Source organism: Berghia stephanieae, chromosome 1, assembly GCF_034508935.2.
Source record: "Berghia stephanieae isolate SIO BIC M18660-M18661 chromosome 1, UCSD_Bste_1.3, whole genome shotgun sequence".
Lineage (NCBI taxonomy): Eukaryota > Metazoa > Mollusca > Gastropoda > Nudibranchia > Aeolidiidae > Berghia > Berghia stephanieae.
In genome coordinates this window covers 15,323,391-15,351,202 of record NC_088360.1, presented here as the reverse complement: position 1 = coordinate 15,351,202, position 27,812 = coordinate 15,323,391, and the positions used below count along the sequence as shown (strand labels likewise).

Sequence of the window (27,812 nt, the reverse complement as noted above, 5' to 3'; positions counted from 1 at the left end):
AAGACACTATTTCCATTAACTCATCACAAGTAAACACAGCTCAGACAAAACGTAAAAGGCGAAGAAAAAGCGGTCATGTAACGCCAAAAACAAAACGGCGAAAACAAGATAAATCAAATGTGACATCTGACCCCAAACCGTCACCCAATCTTAAACATAACGTCAACAAAAAGAACACAACAAAATCAAACCAAGGGCAGACCGCCTCAAAGAACAATGACACAACGAAGACTCGTACTGAGGCTGTCACAAAACGGAAGTGTGCAAATTCAAATTCTGGATGTAGAAAATCTAACAGATCTAAAAATAATATTTTATCTAATCTCGAAACAATCAGTGAGAGTGCGGAATTAGGGTTAGACATCAATAAGGCTACCTCAAGCCACGAATCAAGTTCTGGCCTTGACCCAACAACGATAGAAATTGGGTCAACCAATGGACGTATAGAGGAGGTCAAAGGTCCCCGTAGGTCATCTCGATCTACCAAGAACCCCGAAAACTATAACTTCCGATTAAGCTCTCTAGTAAAAAGAGTAGAAACGGAACGAAAGCAGCAAGAGCCCAAACAACCAAAAGGAAAAGTAAAGCCGCCCCCGCTTAGTAAATATCGGAGACGGACAGCAAACGCAAGGGAACGAGACAGAATGAAGGAAATCAACGATGCATTTGAAGTCTTGAAAGATACCTTACCAGATATGGAACCTGAGGAGGGTAAATCAAAGATAACCAAATTTACCATTTTGAAATTGGCTCTAAACTACATCTCTTCCTTGCAGGATATTCTTGGCTTAGACCCTTCACAACCATACTCAGAAACCAACATGGTTGGTTCTACGTTAGAATTAGAACCGCAGGGCGGTGCTTGTGACGATATTTCAGGAGAGAAATCTTCTTGCAAATACGATAAATCATCGGACCAAGGACATACTTCTTCCGAACAAGACAACTCATTTTCATCTTTGCATGATACGCCAACATATAATGAAGGAGTAGTTAAAATTCCGGAAGGTTTAGCGTTATAACACATTGAAAAGTAATAGCCAGACTCTTTGCTTGACAGACAACTTAACAACAAACATGTTTTAAAGGAGGACAAGTGCAATTATTATGTATAGAATGTGCATATTGTTTTTAAAATTATTTTTAAAATATAGTTTAAAACAGGAAAAAAAAAAGAAAAAAAAATTGGAGAAAGAAATCAAAACAAAGACAAACAAGACTGTTATAATATGAGAAGATACAATATAAAAAATCCTGGTGACATCATCTTCTGACCTGATAATATGACCTTAAAGTGTCGCTATCGCCGAGAAACGACCTTAAAACTCTATTTTTAAAAACCCCTTTAATCATAATCTTAGAACATCATTTCCAGTGTCATATTGTCACCGATCGAGATGCTGTAAAGAAATAAATTAAAAATTGTACTGCTGGTGTGAAATTTCATTCCAGTTTGAATTTAAGAACTGAGGTCCATTTGATACATTATATTTCATTCGGGAGTTAGAAGATCATCATGTAATATTTATACAGCAATACTAGAATTCATTCATTTAAAATGGCCACAACAGGTCAGAATATTTCTCCAACCAAGAATGGATATAATAATACCAGCGGGTCGCTGTTTTCCCTCACATAAAATCTTCAGACGAACATTTTCAATGTATTATGATGACCTTGACCTTGACTACAAAACTACAACTTGGCGTCATGGCTGTCTCCGAACCTACGTTGTATCATGTCTTAAACTCCAGGTTAGTAACTATAAAATTTGGTGTGATTTATTTGTTCCGTTTCCCTTCGTTTCCTGATTTTTACCGCCTTAACTGCCACGATAAATTAAGAAAGATCCCACCCTCCCCAACCAACAAATACAACTAATCACGTCCCCCCTCTACAAATGATCACTTTTTTTTTGACGTCGCTTTCATGAAACGGACAATGCTTTAAAAAAAAGCAAACAAACACATGAAAAAGAACAGAAAAATAAGAAAAAAACAAACATAGCAAGACAAAAACATATAAACCAAAAAAAAAAAAAAAAAATAAACAACAACAAACAAACAAACAAATACAAACAAAACAAACCGCCAAAACAAAACAAAACAAAACAAAACAAAAAACAAAAAACAAAAACAAAACAAAAACGCCCCAAAACAAACAAATGAGTAACAAAAACAACGAACAAATTAAAAAACAAAAAAAAAAAAAACAAAAAAAACAAAAAAAAAAAACCAAAAAACAAACAATATAGAAAACAATTGGGGACACGTCTTTTGTCATGAATGTATTGATGGCCAAGAAATTGTTACAGGATCTAATGCTAAATACATAGTACCTACTTGATATTGTGTATCTTGCCAATGTATATATATATATATATATATATATATATATATATATGTGTGTGTGTGTGTGTGTGTGTGTGTGTGGGTGCCTGTGTTTGAGTGTGTATATTTGTCAAAACAATCTGAGCAGAGTGGAGCGGGAAGGGGGCGAGATTAATGACCTCAACTTGTCTTTTTCCTCATGCCATAATGCGCATCGTAACGATGTTGGACAATGTTACCTAATGTCGATAGGCAAGTTATACTTCCCCCAAAACAAACATGGTTGTAATATATATATATATATATATATATATATATATATATATATATATCTCGCTCTATCTATCTGTCTATTTACTTCTCTCTCTCTCTCTCTCTCTCTCTCTCTCTCTCTCTCTCTATCTATCTGTCTGTCTATCCCTCACCCACACACACAATATATTCTCATGTTAATGATAGCTAAAGAGATATTGATAGACTGTCGTAAATTGACAAAACACGGATGTTCATGTTCGTAACCCATCTCGTCAAACTGGTTTTATGTTGGGATTGAGCGGATGCTAAAAAAGTGATATGTCTCGAAACGGTATTATATCGTGATGAATCGGGACCGACGTGTACATATATATACAGGTCTGATATCCGAACCCACTTTTGGGCCTAGTTTAACTCTCTCAATCCTAGAGATTTTTACAAATTTTTAAAAGAAATTGGAAATAATGTATTAACAATTGAGCATGTGGATAGATCGTTTTATTCAACTACATGTAAAAATAAGCTTTGATACTATGCCTATAATTTGTCTCAGAAAAATGTAATAAATAGGCATGGGGTAAAAGTAACCCGGGTAAACTACTATAGTCGGTGTTATGGTTGAGTGAGTTAACATTGTTGTAATGGACATAATTTTGCGTAATTTTCTTTTTGAGATTTCAAGAATTGAAATATGATAAGAAATAGACGTCTACCAATTTGCAGTTTTAATTTTGTAAAGTAAGAAATTCTATTCAATCTCCATCATATCGAATAGAAATGAAAATGAGCCTCAGATTTCATAGTTTAGGCAGGGTTGCCAGATTATTTTTCAACAAAATGCCAGGGAAAGACTCACAAAATGCCAAAACACTCAAAAAAATGCCAAAGTCTGTTGACTCCCACCCCCACTAAGAAAACTACTCACCATTGATAGACAATTTACTATCATATCCTGGTGGCTTGCGTGTTTTCTTTTCTTTTTTAAAACTTACGAGGATACTTGTCGAGGGCTGAATTTGAGTGAATATCTGAGGGAGGCAGGGCTAGTTCAGGGTGTGAGTTTTAATAGCAAAGTTTTCCGATGTGAAGAGATTTGTTTTTACGCGTTTAGAAATAATTAAGAAAAGGTGTCATTTGAAGTATAATATACAAGAAAAGAAAATGCCAAATGAAAATGCCAAATGCCAAATTATTTTTCTAATGCCAAACGGTTTTCAAAAATGCCAGATTTTTGGAATCTGGCATTTAAAATGCCAAACTGGCAACCCTGAGTTTAGGTTCTAATGGTAATTTCTTGAAACGAATTCATCCCCCGCATAATACTAATACCGCTTTTAGGACGACTGGTTACAAAGTTAAAGATGACATGGTCAGAAATATGACATTTTGGGTTTATGTACTTTATGAACCCATTCTTCCTAATAAAACACACAAACTTATCCCAATTATTATGTCTTTGACTGTAAATTCAGTTATCAACATCTTGAGCGCTTTACAACAATGAGCCCATAACTATGTGGGTTATCGGCAGGCCTACAAAATAGGTATACCTACGTCGTTTTAGTCCGATTACTGCTACAGAAATCTGGGTATACTCAACCTCCATTGACTTTGAAGGACTTTTCGAAAAAATGAAATTCATCTCAGCTCATACAAACGAGGGGGTGGGGGGGGGGGGGCATTCCTATAGAGCTGTTGGTAGAGCATTCGCTTCACCAGCAAAGGGACCGTGATCGATCCTAGATTTAGTCAAGGTTTCTTTTGTCCTTCCAGTAGTGATTGAAAATCTGGCTCTGTTTGAATTGACGGAAATACTTTGCCTAGCGTCCTGTCCAAAGGGTAGCAAGCAATTGCTACTGTCCGTTTCGCGCTATAGAAACCTGATAAACTCCGGTTCTATGGGTCTAATGGCTATGAAGAACTGAATACAAAATGGCATTGAATTTGTCTTCATCGCAGAATGCGGCAGTTGAATAACTTCTTATTGTGACTAGATAAGCTATAAACACTTCGCGGCGAGGTCCCATGTTTTTGCCAAGATGAGGGTCATTTAAATCAGTCGATATTTGAAGGACTAGTTTTCTGACCAAATTTTTAAATACGTGTTTTTCAGGAGTACGGCCGTTAAATTGTTGATACTGTGTTTTATTCTAACTTAATCTATAGAAGTACGTGTCAGACAAATTGTGACTTGCATTTCAATAAACGCTGTTATACACCGCTATCTTGCTGACCTGCGAATATGTTCACGAACCTTAACCAGGTCTGTAGTTATAACTTGATATTGAATAAATAATATATAGTCTTGTAAGTAGGGTTTCTTTAAATTCTAGTCGAGTTAAGTGTAAATGACATAAATCTTAATACTATAATAATTCTCCCGTGCTCTGAAAAACAAACAAACAAAAATGTCAACAAACAAGCAAACAACAAAACAAATACATAATTAAAATTTTGGCCAGAAACTAAACTCGTTCTTCAAATGTTGATCTATTATAATGACCCTCATCTCGGCAAACGCTCTCAAACCTGTTCGTTTCAGGGAGTACGTGGGAAAGAAAGTATTGGATATACAATTAGCGGGAAAGAGAGAGAGAGAGAGAGAGAGAGAGAGAGAGAGAGAGAGAGAGAGAGAGAGAGAGAGAGAGAGAGAGAGAGAGAGAGATGGAAAAAGGGACTAGATGGATGGATAGGGTAAAGGACGATATGATAGAACTGGACCTGGAGGAAGCTGATGCTATGAATCAAGATGCAAGTAGATGTGGAATTCATTATGGCAACCTGCAAAATGCGGGACAAGCTGAAAGAGGAAGAAGAAGAAGAAGAAGAAGAAGAAGAAGAAGAAGAAGAAGAAGAAGAAGAAGAAGAGAGAAGAAGAAGAAGAAGAGAAGAAGAAGAAGAAGAAGAAGAGAGAAGAAGAAGAAGAAGAAGAAGGAAGAGAAGAAGAAAGAGAAGAGAAGAGAGAGAGAAGAAGAGAGAAGAAGAAGGAAGAAGAGAGAAGAAGAAGAAGAAGAAGAAGAAGAAGAAAGAAGAAGAAGAAGAAGAAGAAGAAGAAGAAGAAGAAGAAGAAGAAAGAAGAAGAAGAAGAAGAAGGAAGAAGAGGAAGAAGAAGAAGAAGAAGAGAAGAGAAGAAGAAGAAGAAGAAGGAAGAAGAAGAAGAAGAGAGAAGAAGAAGAAGAAGAAGAGAAGAGAAGAAGAAGAAGAAGAAGAAGAAGGAAGAAGAAGAAGAAGAAGAAGAAGAGAGAAGAAGAAGAAGAAGAAGAAGAAGAAGAAGAAAGAAGAAGAAGAAGAAGAAGAAGAAGAAGAAGAAGAAGAAGAAGAAGAAGAAGAAGAAGAAGAAGAAGAAAGAAGAAGAAGAAGAAGAAGAAGAAGAAGAAGAAGAAAGAAGAAGAAGAAGAAGAAAGAAAGAAGAAGAAAGAAGAAGGAAGAAGAAGAAGAAAAGAAGAAGAAGAAGAAAGAAGAAGAAGAAGAAGAAGAAGAAGAAGAGAAGAAGAAAAGAAGAAGAAGAAGAAGAAGAAGAAGAAGAAGAAGAAGAAAAGAAGAAGAAGAAGAAGAAGAAGAAAGAAGAAGAAAGAAGAAGAAGAAGAAGAAGAAGAAGAAGAAGAAGAAGAAAAAAGAAGAAGAAGAAGAAGAAGAAAAGAAGAAGAAGAAGAAGAAGAAGAAAAGAAGAAAGAAGAAGAAGAAGAAGAAGAAGAAGAAAAGAAGAAGAAGAAGAAGAAGAAGAAGAAAAGAAGAAAGAAGAAGAAGAAGAAGAAGAAGAAGAAGAAAGAAGAAGAAGAAGAAAGAAAGAAGAAGAAGAAGAAGAAGAAGAAGAAAGAAGAAGAAGAAGAAAGAAGAAGAAGAAGAAAGAAGAAAGAAGAGAAGAAGAAGAAGAAGAAGAAGAAGAAAGAGAAGAAGAAGAAAGAAGAAAGAAGAAGAAAGAAGAAGAAGAAGAAGAAGAAGAAGAAGAAGAAGAAGAAGAAGAAGAAGAAGAAGAAGAAGAAGAAGAATGAGAAGAAGAAGAAGCCAAGATGATGGTCATTTTAGTCAATCGATATTTGAAGGACGAGTTTTCCGTCCAAAATTTGAAATACTCTTATTCCAGAGTAAAGGCAGTATAATTGTAAATCTCTATTTGTCAATTTACGTGACATCGTAAAAAAATCGTCTGCCCTCCTTCTTTCACATACTATTTCAAAATATTTTCTTTTCATTTTGATCAGAAAACTTTAAATTTATCGATCAAGTAAGATATTCAAGAATGTATCAAAGCGTCTTAAGCCCGATATTTCTTATAGGTCTCAGGTCTAAGATTCTATGACAAGTGGGTGTTCCATCTTAATCAAACTCACGATATGATATAAGACGAAAGACTTCTGGCCAAAATTGAGAAAAGCGTTTTGTCAAAGGACGACAGACCCTTCTATTTTTTAAATATTTTTTTTGGCTTATAATTTTCTTGCCATTCAAGAAGCTGGACCTTTAAGTGTCAGATTATTGATATTGCTGCATTGTTCTGTAATTTATGCATCACGTGTCCTTTAGCTTGGCAGTTCCGTGCGAAAATGGAATTTGCATGTCTATACTTGGCTGGTAAAATGTTTGTGGATTACACAGAACGAGGCATACAAAACATTTACAACCTTGTAATACGTCTTGTGTACAGGGCAAACAGCAAATCTTTATTTTGTACAAAGCTGATTTATACAATGTGTCAGGAATACCGCCAATTTTTTTTTTGTTAATGTCGAGGAGCAGCGAGCGGTTTCCTCCGGATGTGTTCAATGCAAACATACAACTCAAATTGATGTATCTAGATTAAAATTGCCCAATTTGGAAATTCATTTCATGCATATATTTAAATCATGTAGATGTTGTGTGTTTTGTCAGAATCTGAAAAATAAGAAGAAGGAGGAGGAGGAGGGGGAGGAGGAGGGGAAGGAGGAGGAGGAGGAGCAGGAGGAGGAGGAGGAGGAGGAGGAGGAGGAGGAGGAGGAGGAGGAGAAAAAGAATCAAGAAGAAGAAGAAGAAGAAGAAGAAGAAGAAGAAGAAGGTTTGGTAAAAAAGATATATTGTTTGATGAGCTTTTGGAGACCGGATGGGGATGGAGTGTTGATTATTTGCTTGCCAGCCATATATGAAGAATTAAATTGTCTTAATTAGGAAATATACTGTAGTCGAATAACAACCATGTTTTGCATTTAAAATCTTTAAATCGCTTTCGGTAAATAAAGCATATTATGTATTTAACACATTGTATTTGCTAACGGATAATGTGAAAATAAAATTAATCTTATCTTATAATTAATTTGGACACCAATGTTCATTTTGCCTTATAAAATGATAATATAATGAATGACACATTCTTTTCTCTTTGTTTCTATTAGAATAAAGGGGTCCGATAAAAAGTATCTCACCGTTTGATGACTTGTTACGTAATTTATACAGAACGATTGATGATGTACTACACAAATGAATATGAGATGTTGAACGGTTGATGATGTACCACAGAAATGAATATGAGATGTTGAACGGTTGATGATGTACCACAGAAATGAATATGAGATGTTGAACGGTTGATGATGTACCACAGAAATGAATATGAGATGTTGAACGGTTGATGATGTACCACAGAAATGAATATGAGATGTTGAACGGTTGATGATGTACCACAGAAATGAATATGAGATGTTGAACGGTTGATGATGTACCACAGAAATGAATATGAGATGTTGAACGGTTGATGATGTACCACAGAAATGAATATGAGATGTTGAACGGTTGATGATGTACCACAGAAATGAATATGAGATGTTGAACGGTTGATGTTACCACAGAAATGAATATGAGATGTTGAACGGTTGATGATGTACTACACAAATGAATATGAGATGTTGAACGGTTGATGAGTACCACAGAAATGAATATGAGATGTTGAACGTTGATGATGTACCACAGAAATGAATATGAGATGTTGAACGGTTGATGATGTACCACAGAAATGAATATGAGATGTTGAACGGTTGATGATGTACCACAGAAATGAATATAATATGCTGACCGATAGATTTTGACGTATACATAGAACTATCTTTCGACCTCTGCCCCATCGTCAGGAGTTCATAAATATTGGTGCTCACGATTGACATTTTTTGTTGTTGTGATATATTTGCTTCGATACTCTGTTTTCATATCAAATGGCAACACTCTTCATTTGATTGTTTACAAGTTTGTCCAAGTTTGTCCACCACGCTACAACGGCGGTAATTTAAGTGCTACCTTCAATAGAATCCCAACCCAATGTAATGTTTTGATACATTGATGCACGAAATTACAATGTAACAAAGTACACAGTCACAAATTTCAAGATAAAGACGATGACCAATATCAAGAATCTGTAGGGCCTATTTTCTCGGCTAAGACGATTGTGCCGAAAACATTTTTGTTGCATGCAGAGGATTAGAGACGCTTATAAGATTTTGAAATTGATATAGGGTACATTGGATAAAAAGTACTCATTAAGGGCCTGTGCAAAACACAAGGAATGATCAAAACAAGAGCACATTTCTTTATATTATTTATATTACTAGATCTAATGTTACGCGACCATGAAAAAAATAACGCTTAAATTACGTGTCGAAGGGTATGGACCGATGTGCACTTATTTGTACATATTCTAATCGAATCATGAATGAAACATGCTGTTTGACAGTGTGCAATTCGTGGTATTGGGGCTTTGTGGACTCGACAGCCGCCATCGTAATCGGCGAATAGCTTACTTGTGTTGATAAATCGAGATGATCCGTTTGCTTTCAGGTCTTGCATGCAATCTCGTAAATAAATCGGTTTGTTTATGCAACGTTCTGAAAGTAGATCTCTGGTGAACTAGTGCAGAAAGATTAGCAGCGAGACAGCGAGTTTATGCCTTGTCCGTCTATTTGTCTGTCATTCTGTCTCTCTGTCTCTCTCTATTTTCCCCTGATCCCCCCCAATTCATTATGTCTCCATGTGGGTAGTTTATGAGCCGTTATTTATTTGTCTTCTGAAAGCATTTACACCTAACGTCAGGTAATATAATACATATTACTGTCGTGTTGAAATTGCCTTTGGGAAAGACGGTGAAAATCCAATTTGAAAGCCTTTTGACAATTATTGTGTATGGTCCGTGATAATATTATCTAGTCATGTGAATCTGTTATTGATAAAAACTACCATGGCCTCAGTCCCTCTTCCTTTCCCTCCCACCAACAGGCAGAAACTTTTTTTTTCATCTCTTTCTCTCACTATCTCTTTCTCCCCCCCCCCCTCTCTCTCGCTCGCTCCCTCTCTCCCACTCTATCTATCTACCTACCTATCTATCTATCTATCTATCTATCTATCTATCTATCTATCTATCTATCTACGCTTCTATCTCTCTATTTCTCTCTCTCTCAATTAACCGCAATCAACGCAATCCACATGAATTAATTAATTAATCAGATAATCAATGACTCAGTTTATCGATCTATCTATCTACTTTCATATATATCTCTCTATCTATCTATCTATTTATCTACCTATCTATCTATCTATCTATCTATCTATCTATCTATCTATCTATCTATATCTATTTATCTACCTACTAATCTATCTATCTATCTATCTATCTATCTATCTATCTATCTATCTATCTATCTATCTATCTATCTATCTATCTATCTATTTATCTATCTATCTGTTATCTGTCGATCAATCAATCAATCAATCTATCTATCAATCTATATCTCTATCTATCTATCTTCCATCTCTCTACCTAACTATCTATCCATCTATCTATCTATCTATCTATCTATCTATCTATCTATCTATCTATCTATCTATCTATCTATCTATCTATCTATCTATCTATCTATCTATCTATCTGCCTATCCATCTATCTATCTATCTATCTATCTATCTATCTATCTATCTATCTATCTATCTATCTACCTATCTATCTATTTATCTATCCGTCTATCTAGCTTCAAATGTCTTACTCCCACGTTCGAAAACCTTATATCCATAACACTCGTACCCAGAATGAGAATGACGTTCCCCTCCTAGAAACGCTGAAGCACTTCACTGGGGTCACTCAATGTTATCAGTTCCTCTGTCACGAATGGAAGACAGACATTTCATGGAAGCAGACGTGAATATCATTCGCACAGTCTGTCTGCTCTGGTCGCCCGATGCCCTAGACAGACGTACATCAAACGTTACGTCTGGCCCTATCGACAGTACCCAGTATCGAACTCTAATTTAGATTGACAGCATGGGTTTAATCAACATACCGGTATATGATATACGGAGTAACTAGCAGGTCTATGGAAACAGTTTAAAATGGTCGTGGCTAAGTTACGAGGAGATGCTTGAGGACGTTTCAGGATAGATCGATTCAGCGTGCAACTTGTATACACGTCTCTTCATACTGATTTGGAATCCACTCACAATAAAGGGAATAGTTATGTTACCGATCTAGCCCCTAAATCATGTCCAGCAGAGCACAACAAAACAACAACGACAAAAAGGGAAGATAACGAGACACCCCCCCCCTCCATAAAAACAAAACAAAACAATCAATCGAACAAACAAACAAACAAACAAACAAACAAACCAAAAAGGCGAATTAATAAACAAGAAAACAAAACCAGAAAACAATCCAATAAGATAAAGGCCACAGACAATCGGCGCCATGAATAAATGAATGTCTAAAACTACAAATGAAATACATTAATGAATATTCAAAGAGTTAATGAAACGGATAAATTTAATGAACAAATTGACATAAGATCCAACACTGACTTCTGCAAACAACGTTCAAGTTCCCACGTAAAACCGTAATAAAAAAAACCGCGACAAAACAACAAAATTAAAACAAAAACAAAAACAAAACACACACACACACACACACATACACACAAACCAACAATAAAACCCAACAAAAACAACACGACCACCCCACCCCCATCCCCCATAAGAAAACAACAACTAAAAACAAAACCAAAAAAAAAAAAATAATAATAATGAAAAAACATGTTTTAAAACCCAAAACAAACAAACCAATATAAAAAAGGCAAAAATAGTTTGACAGTTATTATGGCTCCTCGCAGACCGTCAAAATTTTAACACCCGACAAAATTCTTTTTTGTAATTTGATAAAGTAAAATCAGATATAAATAAAGGCTGTTTTGTTTTATCTCCTCTTGAAAGAGAGGATTATAATGTTTTTATTTTCTTCGGGGCTCTAAAACAACAATTTTTAAAATTTTGGCTAGAAAAATATCAAATGATTAAAGTGATCCTCATCTTGTCAAACCCTCTCAAGAGTTCCAGATTTGAACGGTTTTGACAAGATGGGTGTCAATTTTATCGATCGATATTATTTGATGGACAATTTCTTTTTGCCAAATTTTTTAAAAATATGTTATTTTTTTTTAGTGTACGGCGGATTTCCCATTCACTATAATATAATACAATATATAATCTATTTCTATTTTTCCACCACACATTGACAAATCATCCTTTTTCACTTTTGCCGGAATTTTTAAAACTTGAAATAGCAATAAATTCTGGTTGACTTCATCAACTTGTCAAAAATATCTTAAACATGAGACCTCCAAGAAGATAATATTTCAAATAAGTTAAAGCATTTTTGACAAATCGGGTGTCATCTAATGGACAATTGTTTTAAAGGTCTGATAATGGAGACAATTGTGGACTTGAATTAATGGGGGTATGTCCAGTTCAACAATTAGCCCATAACAATTTAGATTATTAGACCTGCAAATAAATACACGTAGGCATCACCACATATAATTCATCGATGTATGTATCGGTTTAAAAAAGTAGTCCTTCATAATTCAGAGCCATAAGGCCCATGGAGCCGGTATTTATCCGAGTTTCTATAGCGTGAAAAGGACAACAGCGAATACAAACTACCGTTTGGGTAATTATTCCGCCAGATCAAACAGACCAAGCTACCCATGCATTGCTGGATAGATAGAAAGGTAAAAAAAAAAAAAACTAATCTCGACTTCATCCACAACCATCTTGATTTATGATTTTCAGTTGTGCACGCAAAAATCTGTCCGTTGAATATCTTCTTGGGTCATAAAACTATCGGGCGCGAGGAAAATAAACAGGAAAAGTTTAGAATCCTGTAGACGCCAGACCATGATGATGCAAGTCTGAAATGTTACGACGATCAAACCCATTTAATGACATTCATGTACACAATGTTTCAGGAAAATATGTTGAAAAATTTGAACTATCCAACTGTTTTAATAAAAACACAATTTATTTGCCACATCAAGATATGTAGTACTACCTTTTTGTTTTACGACTTGCCCTTTCTCCCGTGATTCAAATGATTTTCGAAAGTCTTAAATATTGATTAAAGCCAAAGCATTTTGAATCTTTTCTTTTAACTCTACTTCGGTGTAAATCGTTGTACGACTCTTGTTAGGGACCAGATTGGATAACATTGGCCGTTGCTGTGGGATTCAAGTCAGGACACATTGTTGCCAATTATCCTTAGAATTAAATCAAATAAATGTGATATCTGTTTTGTGTTGAAAATTGTGTAACATTGCAAGAAGAAAACAAAAATACGCCAGACTCTATACCGATCGGCTATTCGTCTTTCAATAAGCCTTCGTACAAACGTCACACAAATGCAAGATTGGAAACTTTCTATACTGTGGTTTTCATGCGACTTTGGTTTTACCGGTACAGTTACTTAACCATTAGAGGAATAATAATTAAACTTGGCAAGTACAAAGTTATGACATTGTTCGTATTGCTTACTAATTTTCGAATGTTTCTGATTTCTGCTTTGCATTTAAACGTTATAATTTTTGCAGTTTTTTTTTCTTCTCCCACTTTATATAATATTAAGATACAGGGCCAACCAGCAGACTCATGTGTCTATGTCCCTGTTTTAGTCGGTGAGTGTCCACTAATAATAAATAAGTAGGTCAAGATGTTCCACCTAAGGCGATAATCACGGGGTGTGCGGAATGCCAAGAGATTAAGGTTTTGGTTTTACACACCTGATTTGGTAATGAGTGAGTTCATTGTCACAGAGTGTAACGAAATGATTGTCCTTGTCTTTTATAATGATAGGGTTTAGTCCATGGGATAGTGGGGACTTAGCGCATAAGTCATACATTTGACTTGACTTAAATGCCGTTGACTATGATAGTCGTGCACTGAACAACAAAACCACATACGAAGCTCTGTTTTCAAAAGAGTCGATCCAAAAATAATCACAAACCAACTTAGGAATAACTCATGAAGATTGTCCGTTTCCATCAGTTTCTTTCGTTTACATCAACAAAAAAAAAAAAAAAAAAACACACAAAAAAAAAAAAAAAAACAAAAAAAAAAAAAAACAAGCAAAAAAAAACAAACAAACAAACAAACAATCAGACAAAAAATAAAAATTGAAAACGAAGAAAACCCCATGAAAATCCATTATTAACATCTGCATCACCCAGACATAACACCGTTCTGAAGAGGTTGGTCACAATTCTTGTTTTGTTTGATCAAGTTTGTCATTCTTCCACAATGTCATTTTTGATGAGGTTCATTTATCATAAAATATTTAGTATTTAGTTCTGTAGTTTGGGCCAAAAATCCTATTCTATGATTTTTAAAATTAAATAAATAAGATAATAAAGTAATTCCCTTTATTCATCCCTAAGGGGATTTTTTCTTAAGGGTCTATTCCAAGGGAAGACTGGAATAACCAAGGCGTTAGCCGCAGTGATTTGCTCAAGGCCAAACAACGAGACGGGTAATCGAACTCAGTACCTTTTGGTCGGAAGAAAAGACTACCGCTTAGCCACGCTGCCGTCCTAGGAGTTGGTAACTCAATATGTCTATGTGTATAGAATAAGTATAATGGAGGAAATTATTTTTGAAAGAAATACGGACCGCCTTCGTGCCTAGCCTACATCAGGGTTAGATGTAAATTGCATTCCCTATTCACGTCAACAAGGAGATGTGGAATGAACCACGTGGTTGATTGTTTACATTAGGAGTGGGATAGGATAGGTCAGGGGTCAGGGGTTATATCTGAAATATGATAATGGCGTATACGTAAATATTTACTCGATGGATGAAGCATCCCCGTTAAATTTCACACCTTACTCATAAAGTAATTACGTTTTCAATGAATGGGTTAACGAAACGCAATTGCGCAGGCGTGAAGTTTTGTACCCTGAACTTGTCTTTTTTTAAAAAAAAGTTTTTAAAAAGTGATCCACCGTCTCCAAACGGTATAATGACTTGGTGACTCGAATGCTGAAATTGGAATTTATAGTCAAAGAATGAGATTTAGGTTAGCTTTTATGTTTAATTTAGGAGCTTGAATTTGATTTCTCAAAGTGGCAAAAAAAAAAAAAGAAAGAAAAAAAAAGAAAAGACCCCCCCCCCCCTTCCCAAAATAAAAAACGACAAACAAAACACAAAAAACAAAACAAACAAAAACAAAACAACAAAAAAAAAACAACCCCCCCCCCCTCCAAAAGAACAAAGAACAAAATGTTGTATTTCTGACTTTAAACTTCTATTGTGTTGGGGGTGGGCACCTCATGAATCCCGGCGATCCCGCTATCTCAATTGGTAGAGCACTCGCTTCACACGCAAAGGGATCGACATCGATCCCGGGTGATGTCGCGTTATTTTCTGACCCATCTGTCCACCTAGCAGTGATTGAGTAGCTAGGTCTGTTAGGCTTGGCAGAACGTACTTTGTGATAGACTAGCGTCCTATTCAAAGGGTAGCAAGCCACTGCTATTGTTCGTTTCATGCTTTAGAAATTGGGATAAACTCCGGCTCCATGGGCCTTATGGCTCCGAGGGAATCCTTTTTTCATTCATCCCGACATACTACTACTACTACTACTACTACTACTACTACTACTACTACTACTACTACTACTACTATTACTACTACTACTACTACTATTACTACTACTACTACTACTTCTTCTACTACTACTACTACTACTACTACTACTACTACTACTACTACTACTACTACTACTACTACTACTACTACTACTACTATTATTACTACTATTACTACTACTACTACTACTACTACTACTACTACTACTACTACTACTATTACTACTACTACTACTACTACTAATACTACTATACTACTACTATACTACTACTACTACTACTACTACTACTACTACTACTACACTGCTACCACTACTACTACTACTACTACTACTACTACTACTACTACTACTACTACTACACTACTACTACTACTATACTACTACTACTACTACTACTACTACTACTACTACTACTACTACTACTACTACTACTACTACTACTACTACTACTATACTACTACTACTACTACTACTACTACACTGCTACCACTAACTACTACTACTACTACTACTACTACTACTACTACTACTATACTACTACTATACTACTACTACTACTAATACTAACTATACTAACTATAATAATAATAATAATAAATAATAATAATAATAATAATAATAATAATATAATAATAATAATAATAATAATAATAATAATAATAATAATAATAATAATATAATGAATAATAATAATAATAATAATAATAATAATAATAATAATATATAATAATAATAATAATAATAATAATAATAATAATAATAATAATAATAATAATAATAATAATAATAATTATAATAATATAATAATAATAATAATAATAATATAATAATATAATAATAATAATAATAATAATAATAATAATAATAATAATAATAATAATAATAATAATAATAGCGCCTAGTTCCAATAAAAATTTCTTACGGAAGCTTTACATCATAATATCCCTTAAAGGCGTTGGTTCTTTTAGCTTAACGAAATTGACGTCATCATCTTTGTTGCTGCAATTTGCTATTTGAGAGGTGATAAGTTACATTTTTTTGGAAAGATCACAAAGGTTTTATCGATGCACATATTATTTTTTATCTCTGAGTGTTAATTGCAACTATTCCCTATTGTTTTGCCTGCCATTATGAGTTCGGCCACACGGGCCAAGTCTTTTTTCTAACTCGAAGTGTAGAATAAACACCAATTTGCTAGCGCGATTTAGATTAGAAACTGTGGCGTAGATGGCTCAAGGATACCTCATGTTGTGATAAGTCAAGCCATATGAGCTTAGTTTGTGACTGGATGGGTGGCATTGATCAAAGCATCATAGCCCCAGGGTGACTTCTTGGGTAAGGCATATTTTCACACATTAACCAACCCCTTTTGTTGGAATAAGTACCTGGCACATATAAAATAGGCAGTTATGAATACAATTGATGTAAATGTGATAGTCAAAAAATGTCACCAAAATGGTGACTTGGACTGTTTGAAATGGAAAGATGCGGGTGAGGGAAGGGAGATGAATTTTGTGTGTGAAATGTATTGAACATGGAAACATTTTGGGAATGTGCATTCATTTGACCCCACCACCGGGCCTACAATAATATATGTCAAACTAAATTTATGAAAACCGGCATAAAAATATAATTATTTTACAGCCATGTATTTTTCAAGCAAATATTGACAGCCCAAATATCAATCTACATCGTACAGTCATGTTGTTGGATTCAACAAGCAAGAATTTGTCCTTTCACCCACGTTTCTTGGGGGTGTAAGCTTTCTGGTGTTTGTTTAAAACTATTCATGTTAATCTTATCAACCGTACACCGGTGAAACAATTTTTTGCCATCGAGGTAAGAAAACTTTTTCATGAAATAATATTGTTCGATTGAGAAAACCCAAATTATGAAAAGTTATAAAATGGGGACATCCAAGACACTTCTAATCTGAAAGTGTATTAGGACGAGGAATATGTGTGCAAAATGCCTTTTCTTAATAAGGGCACCCTACCGAGTTGGCCAATCGACGGCTCGAACCTTCGGAGCTAATTTAGGTCGTGTTGTATGTCCGAGATTGCACATCTACGTAGCATCGATATAAGACAAGGTTTGAACTCTCGGCTCTTCGTTGCCGATATCCTTGCTGTAATCATGCCACTATCCACCAAAGAGTCCGATAGAGCATCATCATCAATAGCCGACCCCCGCGAAGACACCCAGAACCACTTTACGACTCCATCTAGATCTACAGCCGAGTTAAAACCTAGACAAGTTGTAAAGTAACAGTCGTAAAACATGCACATATAGGTTTGGATCCCGACTTCAAATGGTCAGCTAAGCCTTGTCGTGACCCCACGGGGATTAACTGACCACTGGATGGTGGTCACTTCACCGTCTCCGCCTGCCTGGGCAGTGTAGAGTTTGACCAGCGTGAGGATGCAGGGAGGGATATAGTGGGATATAAGAGGGATACGAAAGGATTACGTCCTAGCAGGGAACGATGCAAGCAAGTATTGGAGGCCTTATCTAATTTGGGCTAATTCTGTTATACTCGGCCAAAAAGCCTTTTACTTGACCAGTTGAACTGACCCCCAACTTCTCATAGTCTTAATCCTGAGACTTACTTAAAAAATTAATATAAAGAATAATAATGCATTATTCGCTTTTTCTTCTCTAGAACATTTTAGAAGTCTGAAGTTAAAGAAATGAGTTTGGAGTCATCTTAATCGATCGATATTAAGAATTAGTTTTTCGGCCAAAATATTAAAAAAATGCTCTTTATGAGTGTAATACAGAAACAGCCAGCGAGTCATAGTAGTAATATTACTACTATGGTCTACTTTTATATATAACACACTGGTATTCTTTGATGTTGGCCTTTCTACAGCGATGATGTCACACATCACTTGATTTACTGACCGATGAGGAAAAATATTGCGGTACAAAATTTTTTTGGTGTGTGTTGAAAACGGTCAGAAAAATGTTTACTTCATATCTCGAAATAGTATGGCGACCCCTCCTTACAACGAATTAAAAAGTCCGAAAGAAACCAGATACACTTTTGAAGTTTGCAGTATATTAGAATATAGACGTCTAAACGTTTTTTAGCCAAAATGACAAAGGGAATTTTATTCAGGCAGTGCAAGACAGAAAAAGCATGAATTGTCGAATTGATACTCTGCTGTACTTTGAATAAAATACATATACGACATTTTGCCAGAAAATCTCGTCGTTCAAATATCAATCGATTATAATGTCCCTCATCTTGTAAAAAAAAAAGACAAACTCTCAAACCTGGGAATTCGCAAAGTAGGCGACGCTGCCCTCCCAACTGATGCATGATGGCTGCCGTTAGACAGGCCCTGGACCATAGTCTTCTAAGCGCGACACAATATCTCCTAACATTGGTAAAGAACCCGGGTACCTTCTTTCCCAGTTCAGAGATACAACAAGATCCGTGCTTTCGATTTTATAAAGCAATTGAAATGAAGTAAATATCCAAATTATTCAAAATGCGCATTCGTTCTGGTTGATAGTTCAAAACACATCACCGGGGTTCACCATTTACGGAATGACTCTTGACGCGTTCCAATTAGTTCCCTGGGTTCTACCTATTACCATGACGAGATATGATATCTTAGAACCAACCTGATTAGAGAAAATTGATGAAAGAGATACATCGATAGAGAGATAGATAGATAGATAGATAGATAGATAGATAGATAGATAGATAGATAGATAGATAGATAGATAGATAGATAGATAGATAGATAGATAGATAGATAGTAAGACAGATAGAGATAGATAGATAGATAGATAGATAGATAGATAGATAGAGAGAGAGAGAGAGAGAGAGAGAGAGAGAGAGAGAGAGAGAGAGAGAGAGAGAGAGAGAGAGTATTTATTATTACGTAGAAAGTTGGAGTGAATGACTCATACCTGGACAGCCAAAAGTACAGATAACTGAAAAGGTGAAGGTTATAAAATATAGATATACTGTAGTATTACGCCCGTGAAACAATCAACACGTTCATCATGGAAAACAGGAAAGTCCAGATCTTGTCATTTAAAAAGGCTTGAAATGAAAAACAAAAAACAAAAAACAAAAAAAAAACAAAAAACAAAAACAAAACAAACCCATCATTAACAGCGGATGGTCCTTTGATCTTGGAGACTTTTTTTTTTTGGTTTTCTTTCTTCTCACCGTGCCCGAGTTTATGTTTTTTAAAATGTTAATCACTAGTCTATTCCGATCCGTATTTTCAGTTTTCAAGGATGATTCACATTTCCTGTAGACTCTTACTAGTGTCTTACTATATCTTTAGAATTTGAGAATAGGGAAAAGCTTTTCATTATATTATTGTTTGTTTAAAATTTGTTAAATTATGGACATGTTTGTTATTCGAAACCCTGCTGTTCGTATAGATAGAATGCGCTTGGCCAAGGAGTTCACAACATTGCCATCCGGAAGTATAACGGACCAACACACAAACTCTGTGTAACCATGAACTTTTATAGTCTGGTTAATACAGTTTAGTGAGAACAACTCACAAACGCGGATGGCAGAAACAATAACAAAGGCCTGAGTGACTTCATCTGCATACTATTTATACAACTCTAATCCACAGGTGCACATCCGGCAGGCCTGCCTAGTACTACGAAAATTTCGTTGAATTACGAAATTTTGATTCCAATTTAAGAACTTAATGACCATCTCTATCTAAGTCATTAAAACTTATTCAAAAGTAAAGTTTATACTTGATTGCATAATTTTAAGGATTTTGAAGTTATATAATTATTGTGAGGGTAAATTGCTGATTTTTTAAGTTAACTATAGCAAATGCTATTTTTGTCCCCGTCAAACTACGAATTTTTATATTTTCAAGTAGGCAGGTCTGGACATCCGGTTAAAAACAACACGTGACTGGTGTAATCTAAAACGAAAGTACAGACATGGAATGAATCTATCAATATCCCCATTGTTGTTCAAAATCAGAAATAAGTGAAAGGTGAAGGTTATAAAATATATACACAGGTTCGCCAATGAAAACGAAAGTACAGATACTGAATTGTCATTGTCTCTTTTCCTCTGGTACTGTCATGGATATTTAGAATAGCACGACAAACATTCTAATTGTCCGAATCCTAATCTCTACTGGCACTGCGGTACACTGACTGACAAAACATATTTCATATTTGGTCAGAAACATGCCAGAAACCATTTCCATTTTATTATCGGTAACTTATCAAACCCAAGACTTATATAGAGTACTGTGTACCCATTTGATAGTAAGCTTTTGCAAAAGTCAGTCCGAACATTTCACTGCTACTTAATTTTTTTTCTTTTTGTTTTGGTACTTATACATATTCAATTATTTTCCTCTCGTAACATTAAACAGCCCCCCCCCCCCCCGCGCCCAACCCTCTTTCTCTCTATCCGACTCTCAATCCTCTCCCCCCCCTTCTTCTTCTTCTTCTTCTTCTCCTCCTCCTCCCTCCCTCCCTCCTGTTTCTTCTTACCTCTCCCTCCGTCTTTTTCACTCTCTATCTGGGTACCTTCTAATATCTCTTTTCACCTTGCTTCTTTGTTATTGTTAACATATATCCCATATCATGTCCTTTTACCCCACTCTGTATATCTATTATTCTATAATGTTTGGCCCAGTGCCTAAATAAACACGTTGCCTTGAATTACATAACAACACACCCCTTACTGGCTTTCAAATCACAGTCATTACACCACACACACCACATTATGACATTTTCAGAAGACACAGCCAACCATATAGAAACAGACTGAAATTAAAAGTCTCCAATTTAGATAATTTGGAACTCTCCTCCTCTTCCTCATCCTCTTTCAAACAAACATAAACAACGACAATAACAACAACAACGACGACGACGACAACAACAAAACAAAACAAAGCAAAGCAAAAAAAAAAAAAAATATGATAAAAGCCAACTACTAAATCAACAAAACAAATAAAAATATTTTCAAATATATTTCGAGTGCATATCATTTTTGACTGTTGATTCAATTTTCAACGCCGAATTCATCCTATGCTATCATAATAGTCTGGTGTTATCGAAAGTCACTTGCTTTAAATCGGGGGATTTTGGGTTCAACTTCCAGTGGAGACACTGCGATCTTTTATTTTTCTTCCTTTTTTTACATCGGATTTCATCCAGTTCTATCGCAGACCGACTTTAAAATGGTGGTACCGCCTTTTAAATCAAATAAAATGAATTGAAAGGACGTTGGACCAAAGCCTTAAGTCTTCTCTTAAAAGGTAATAAGTTGATTTGATGAATTAAACTTTAAAAAATACAGTGGGAGAGCTGGCTAAGCTCTTCTCGTAACACAACATCTAATTATATCTGAAATGTAACTAAGTGAATGAATTGGGCGGAATAGTTTCTTCAACACCGTATGTTTAACATGTCATAATCAATTACTTTTTCATCTTGTTTAGACACACAACTATCATATCAGTTACCTCCCACTGGTCTGGCCGTTATAAAAATGTAATCTTGCCCTCCTCTCTTTGTCGAAATGGACGGTTCCGTGCCCACCTCCGACGCATGCATGCTGATTTGACATCTTTTTTTCTTTTCTTTCTATTTTTTTCTTTTTCTAATTTGTGGTCAATGGCCTCAGATAGGTATAATACCAGAATGATGCGGATGCTTACAACTCCCTCACTCCCTCACTCACTCACTCACTCACGCAATCCTCCCCGGGCCTGCTAGCGATGCAAGAAATCTCCACCTGGCCCTGTCTGCTGCTATCATTGTGGCCACATCAAGGCACAGACTATTCTGCTTTATGTTTATCTCCATGGCACGTCTCCAGGTGTCCTTGGGGCGGCCTCACTTCCTCTTTCCTTGGGGTGTCCATCGGAAAGACTTCCTTGAAATGTATTTGTTAGTTTAATACAGTATATTCTACACTCTCCTAAAAAATCATCTCTATAATACCGTGTGGAGACGACAAGTAACATTTGGATCATTTGCCATTTACTTTATATGAAGTGACCCACCATGGGGAATACTGTCTTCGTCTTTTTCTTCTTCTTCTTCTTCTTCTTCTTCTTCTTCTTCTTCTTCTTCTTCTTCTTCTTCTTCTTCTTCTTCTTCTTCTTTCAGCTTATCTCGCATTTTGCAGGGTTGCCATAATGAATGCCACATCTCCAAGCATCTCGGTTCAGAGCATCATCTTCCTCCAGGCCCAGTTCTTTCATATCGTCCTTTACCTTATCCAACCATCTAGTCTTTGGGCGTCCCTTTTTCCTCTATCCCGCTAATTGTAACTCCAATACTTTCCTCCCCACGTACTCTCTCAGTCGAATACTGTCGGCATGTCTAAATCAAACGTGTGGCTGGCTGAGAAAACCTGGAAAGATGCCCAAATTTAATAAACTGAGTTATATGTGCAGTGGTGTAGATCATATCTTTCTGATCGTTTACCTCCTTAAATTTTCTTTCTATGTCTATTAGAACCCAAGTTATGATTTTTTTTCTGAATAAAATTTGTTGCTATGGGAAACACTTAATCTTCGATTTTGGTTCACATCTCAAATCGAAGCTTGCCGCACCTTCCCGGGTTTTCTCAACCAGCCTCACAAATGGCCGATGACAACAGTCATGACTAATTCGGACATTTCGCGAGTCCAATACTGCACCAATGCGCCTTACGGCTTCCATTGGAATTTTCATGTTCTGAAGAAAAAAAAAACTGATTAAAATTTGTTTGAAACTTTCCTTATAAAATAACGTACAGAAATTTCGATGCACTTGTGTGAAGATATCTTCTACATATTTAAGTATTCATATCTTTAGCATTTGGGTTAAATTTAGATTATAGATATCACTCGTTAAAAAATAATTGTAAGTTTATTTTGTGATCAAACATAACGACTGAATGACGGTAACAGAATATATTCGGTTTCTATGTAAATATTTGACAATACATAATTGCCTTATTGTCTTATTCATTTTTTTTCTGTGATTTAGATTCACTCTTTCAGACCAAGTACGTTTATGAGTGTTTTGTGTGTCTGTTTGCACGTCGTGTATGTATGTATGTATGTATGTATGTGTGTGTGTGTGTGTGTTTGAGAGAGAGAGAGAGAGAGAGAGAGAGAGAGAGAGAGAGAGAGGGGGGGGGGGAGAGAAAGAGACTAGGTTGGATAGTTTTTCCCACTGTCACACCTTGTCAGGACACATATTCTTCATATTGGTCATTAAACTTTAAATTCAAACATATATCGATTGATATGGCCTCAAATCTGAAACCCTTTACAGAAATGTCAATATTCATCTTAACTGCCCACAGTCGGGTACTCATTCACGTTTGAGTCCAGCGGGATTATGCTTGTTAAGTGCTTTATGTAAGAAAGCAACACCGGGGCCAGAGTTATGCAATCATTGTCTTGTATCCCATAACTAACAACATTCATTCCTGAATAAAAATTTTAAAAAATTCCCTCTATTCTTTCCCAATGCGGAAATTTGTAATCGGGGCACATTCCAGGGAAAAAGAAATAAATATTAAAAAAAGATAAAATAAATGTCCCATTATTTATCTCCAAGGGGAAATGTGTCTCTATGGTCTTTTCCAAGAGGAGCCTGGAATAACACAAGCATCACATTTAGTACAGCACCACAATGTGAACTATGACGAGGTGATCTTCTCAAGGCCACACACACACACACACACACACACACACACACACACACACACACCGATTTATGAGAATCGAACCCAGTACCTCGTAAGTACGAAGAAAAGACCACGGAATGATGGATTTTGCTATATTATTGTGACAAAATACCTGGTCGACAGGCTCTTTTTACATGTTGGTTTAAAACCACCGTTTAGATCATTTGTTGAAATTCACGTCAAACCAAAAGCTCTGAAATGCTTAAACTTTTCTCTACACTGGGGGTTGTAAATGATAGTCGATTAAAATTAATAGTAACAATTTCAGAATTGAAGAAGATACAAAGCAAAGAACGTTTCGAGCTCAAAACTATTCTTCATCAATCACCATAACCACCACCACCACCACCACCACCACCACCACCATCATCATCATCATCATCATCATCATCATCATCATCATCATCATCATCATCATCATCAACACCACCACCACTACCAACACCACAATCATCCATTCTTTTACCACTGTATGTCCATCTATATATCCATCAATCCATCCACCTGTCCATCCATTATTCCACCTGTAAATTCATTCATCCCTCCACCCACCCACACATCAACCCATCTATCGACCTCTCCATCCATCCATCCATCCATCCATTTCCACAGTCAACAAAGTTACAAACTTTTTTTATTCACAATTTGGATACATTTTTACTTTTTTCTTTCTCTTTTTAATAAGTATTATTCCGATCAGTGAAGCATCACACAAAAATAGTGTTTAAGCATTGCACACACACACGTACACACACACACACACACACACACACAAGCTATAATATACGCAGATTAAAATCAAGGGGAAATTTTAAACGTTTATCTAGTCCCAAGAATTCAAAGGCCACTCCTGTCATGTCTCATTCACCCATCCATTCATTGCTTCATTCAGTATGTTATTTATCGGTTTGTTTTTTTCATTCTTTCATTCATTCATTCATTGATTCGATCATTTATTCATTCATTCAATCATTCATTCATTCGTTCATTCATTCATTCGTTCATTCATTCATTCATTCGTTCATTAATTCATTCATTCATTTATCCATTCGATCATTCATTGATTCATTCATAATATATAATTTTCTTTATCATTATCTCGAATACTGACTGAAGATTATCTTCATTCATTCTGTTGTCGTAATATCCAGTTATACGATTAATTATGTCATTCAAATAAACGGTTTTGCACTCAGTCTTTCATTCATTTTTTTTCATTTAAGTATAGGCCTAAATATATCTAGACTATTTAATCAATCCTGTAATTAGTTCAATCATTCACAAATTTTGTTATTTATTTTTAAAATCGCATATTATTTTTCTCTTTAATATGTCACTCATTTCAAACTTCCCCTCACCCCTCCCACTCCCAAAATTAATTATTATATGTTGAGATACACAAGCACAGACTCATTGACATACACAGTGTTTCTCTCTCTCTCTCTCTCTCTCTCTCTCTCTCTCTCTTTCTCTATCTCTCTCTCTCCCCCCCCTCTCTCTCTCTTTCTCTATCTCTCTCTCCCTCTCTCTCTCTCTCTCTCTCTTTCTATCTCCCTCTCTCTCTCTCTTTCTCTATCTCTCTCTCTCTGCGTGAGAAAGATTGAGAGAGAGAGAGAGAGAGAGAGGGGGGGGGGAAGAGATCTATCTATCTATCTCTGTCTATATTATAATATCTATTTATCAATCAATCTTTCTTTCTTTCTTTCTTTTATTTTATTATCATGCCACAATGTCTACCTATATTATAATATTTTTCTTCTTTATTCCCTCATTATTTCATCTTTATTTATTGGCTGCCTTTATTCTCATCCCCCCCCCCCCCCCCCCCCCGGCCGATTGGATTACCGAAAAAAAACGTCGCCGGCTTTTTGCGATTCGGATTTGATTGATTTTTTTTTTTAATTGTGCAACTTGTGACAAGAAACTTAACAAATTACTGCATTACAACCTTTGGATTAAACATACAACAATTGTGGACTACTATTATGAAGACTAGCATCCTAGAATAGGGGGATGAGAATAGTCACTTCGTTATTTATTATGTGACCTGTGGTGGAGGTGGCAACGGTTTTGGCTTGCTTTTACCTCGGCACGAGTTCCCCTATTTTTCTTACCTTAGCATAGGAATCTACTAGAACACTTTGTAACAATATCAATATTTATCATCCCAATCCTTTCTGGCGTGAATCCGGAGCTCCTCGAGGTTCATTTGTCCAACAATATTATAGTTATGCGCCTACTGAGGTTGTGCGTTTAGCTAAATACTCACAACATCGGCCAGCCGGATATAACGTACCGACGTACAAAACTATGTATAACGTTAAACATTTATTGTCTGATTGAAAGAATTTATTGAGAACTAATCATCAAAATTGCTGTCTGAAAACAATAAGAAAGTGCTGAGCGACGTCAATTTCGTTCCCTCTATAAAATCACAGCTTTCGTTTTATGTTATATGACCCATATCCCTAAAATTGTGTAGCTCGGCGGCTCAGCGTTACGGTGTCTCGTTTGTCATAAAAGTCAAGCAATGTTTAGCGTGATCAGTGGCGGGAGGGGTGAGTGTGCTCGAGGAAAATTCTGGCCCCGACTGCCTAAAGACGAATGAGAGATGTCATACGTCTTTAGTTTTTCATTCATTGTGTTTTGTTGACAAGGGGGGAAACCCGAAACGTCCAAATCATCCATCTTCGTTAATTGAATTGAAGCTTCCATTCAATTTAACTATGATTTTTATTTAGTTCTTTGAGCTGGTAAGCGTTTAGTGCATTAAAACAGGGAAAAAAAATACAATGATAATATTTCTCAAGGTCAATCTAATCAACAAGCGTCAATGCAATCATTACCTAACACCCAATACCCAATCGGGGTCGATATAATATCTCCACACCCCCACCCCTCCTCTGCACATTCTCCTACTACCGACCTCCTCCCCTGTTACCTCTTCAGTCCTCGCCAAGTTCTAAAACTTTCAACAGAGCCCGATGAACATGACTTCCATTTTGGCCATATTATGTATTCTATTTTTTTCATGTATGCTGTCATGAAATTGTATGAATTATTGGCGGAAGCCTAAGATTGAATAAACTGTGAAACTTTGAAACTTTGTTAAATTCCCAGGTTTGTGAGTTTTTGACAAGAGGAGGGTAATTTAAATCTATCGACATCTGAAGGACGAGTTTTCTGGCCGAAATTGAAAAAGCGTTTTTGTTTTTTCAGAGTATGCGACAAAAATGATGTCAGCTGATAGATGCGATGCTGTAGTGGTAGAACCCGTTTTACATGGCTTATTTTCTCTTCCTCAAATGGTGATAATCTAGAGTTGAAATGAAGCAAAATAAGATGGTATGATATGAAATTAAAGTTCCATGTTTTTTTTTTAGAATGAAGAAATTGTCTATACTGCCATAAGGAAACAAAGTGTTTTTTCACTTTGGCCAGAAATGATTCACTTCAAATATTCAGTAGATTTATATGGCCATCAACATGTTGAAATTTCCTAAATTCGAGATTTTGTAGGATGCCAAGGAATCCTCTATCCACTTAGCCATACGGCAAATTCCCCTTATGTAAAGAAGAAAGGAAGGGGAGAAGAGTGGTGGGGGGG

At 35.9% G+C, this 27,812-nt stretch overlaps 1 protein-coding gene across 3 annotated transcripts in view; it reads left to right on the top strand.

Annotated features, from left to right (window-relative positions):
• Window positions 1-27,812, top strand: part of LOC144968834 (uncharacterized) — a 50,481-nt gene that overhangs the window by 2,262 nt on the left and 20,407 nt on the right. For 2 of the 3 annotated variants that reach the window (XR_013644661.1, XR_013644667.1), the window contains exon 2: window positions 1-1,754. This exon is cut by the window's left edge and continues 871 nt beyond it. Coding sequence is in view for 1 of the 3 variants with exons in the window: in XM_078907566.1 (XP_078763692.1) it covers window positions 1-1,022 (1,022 nt within the window). In the remaining 2 variants the exon portion in view is untranslated. Of the gene's footprint in view, window positions 2,626-27,812 lie in introns of those variants that run through there. The other variant, XM_078907566.1, reaches the window with a different exon arrangement.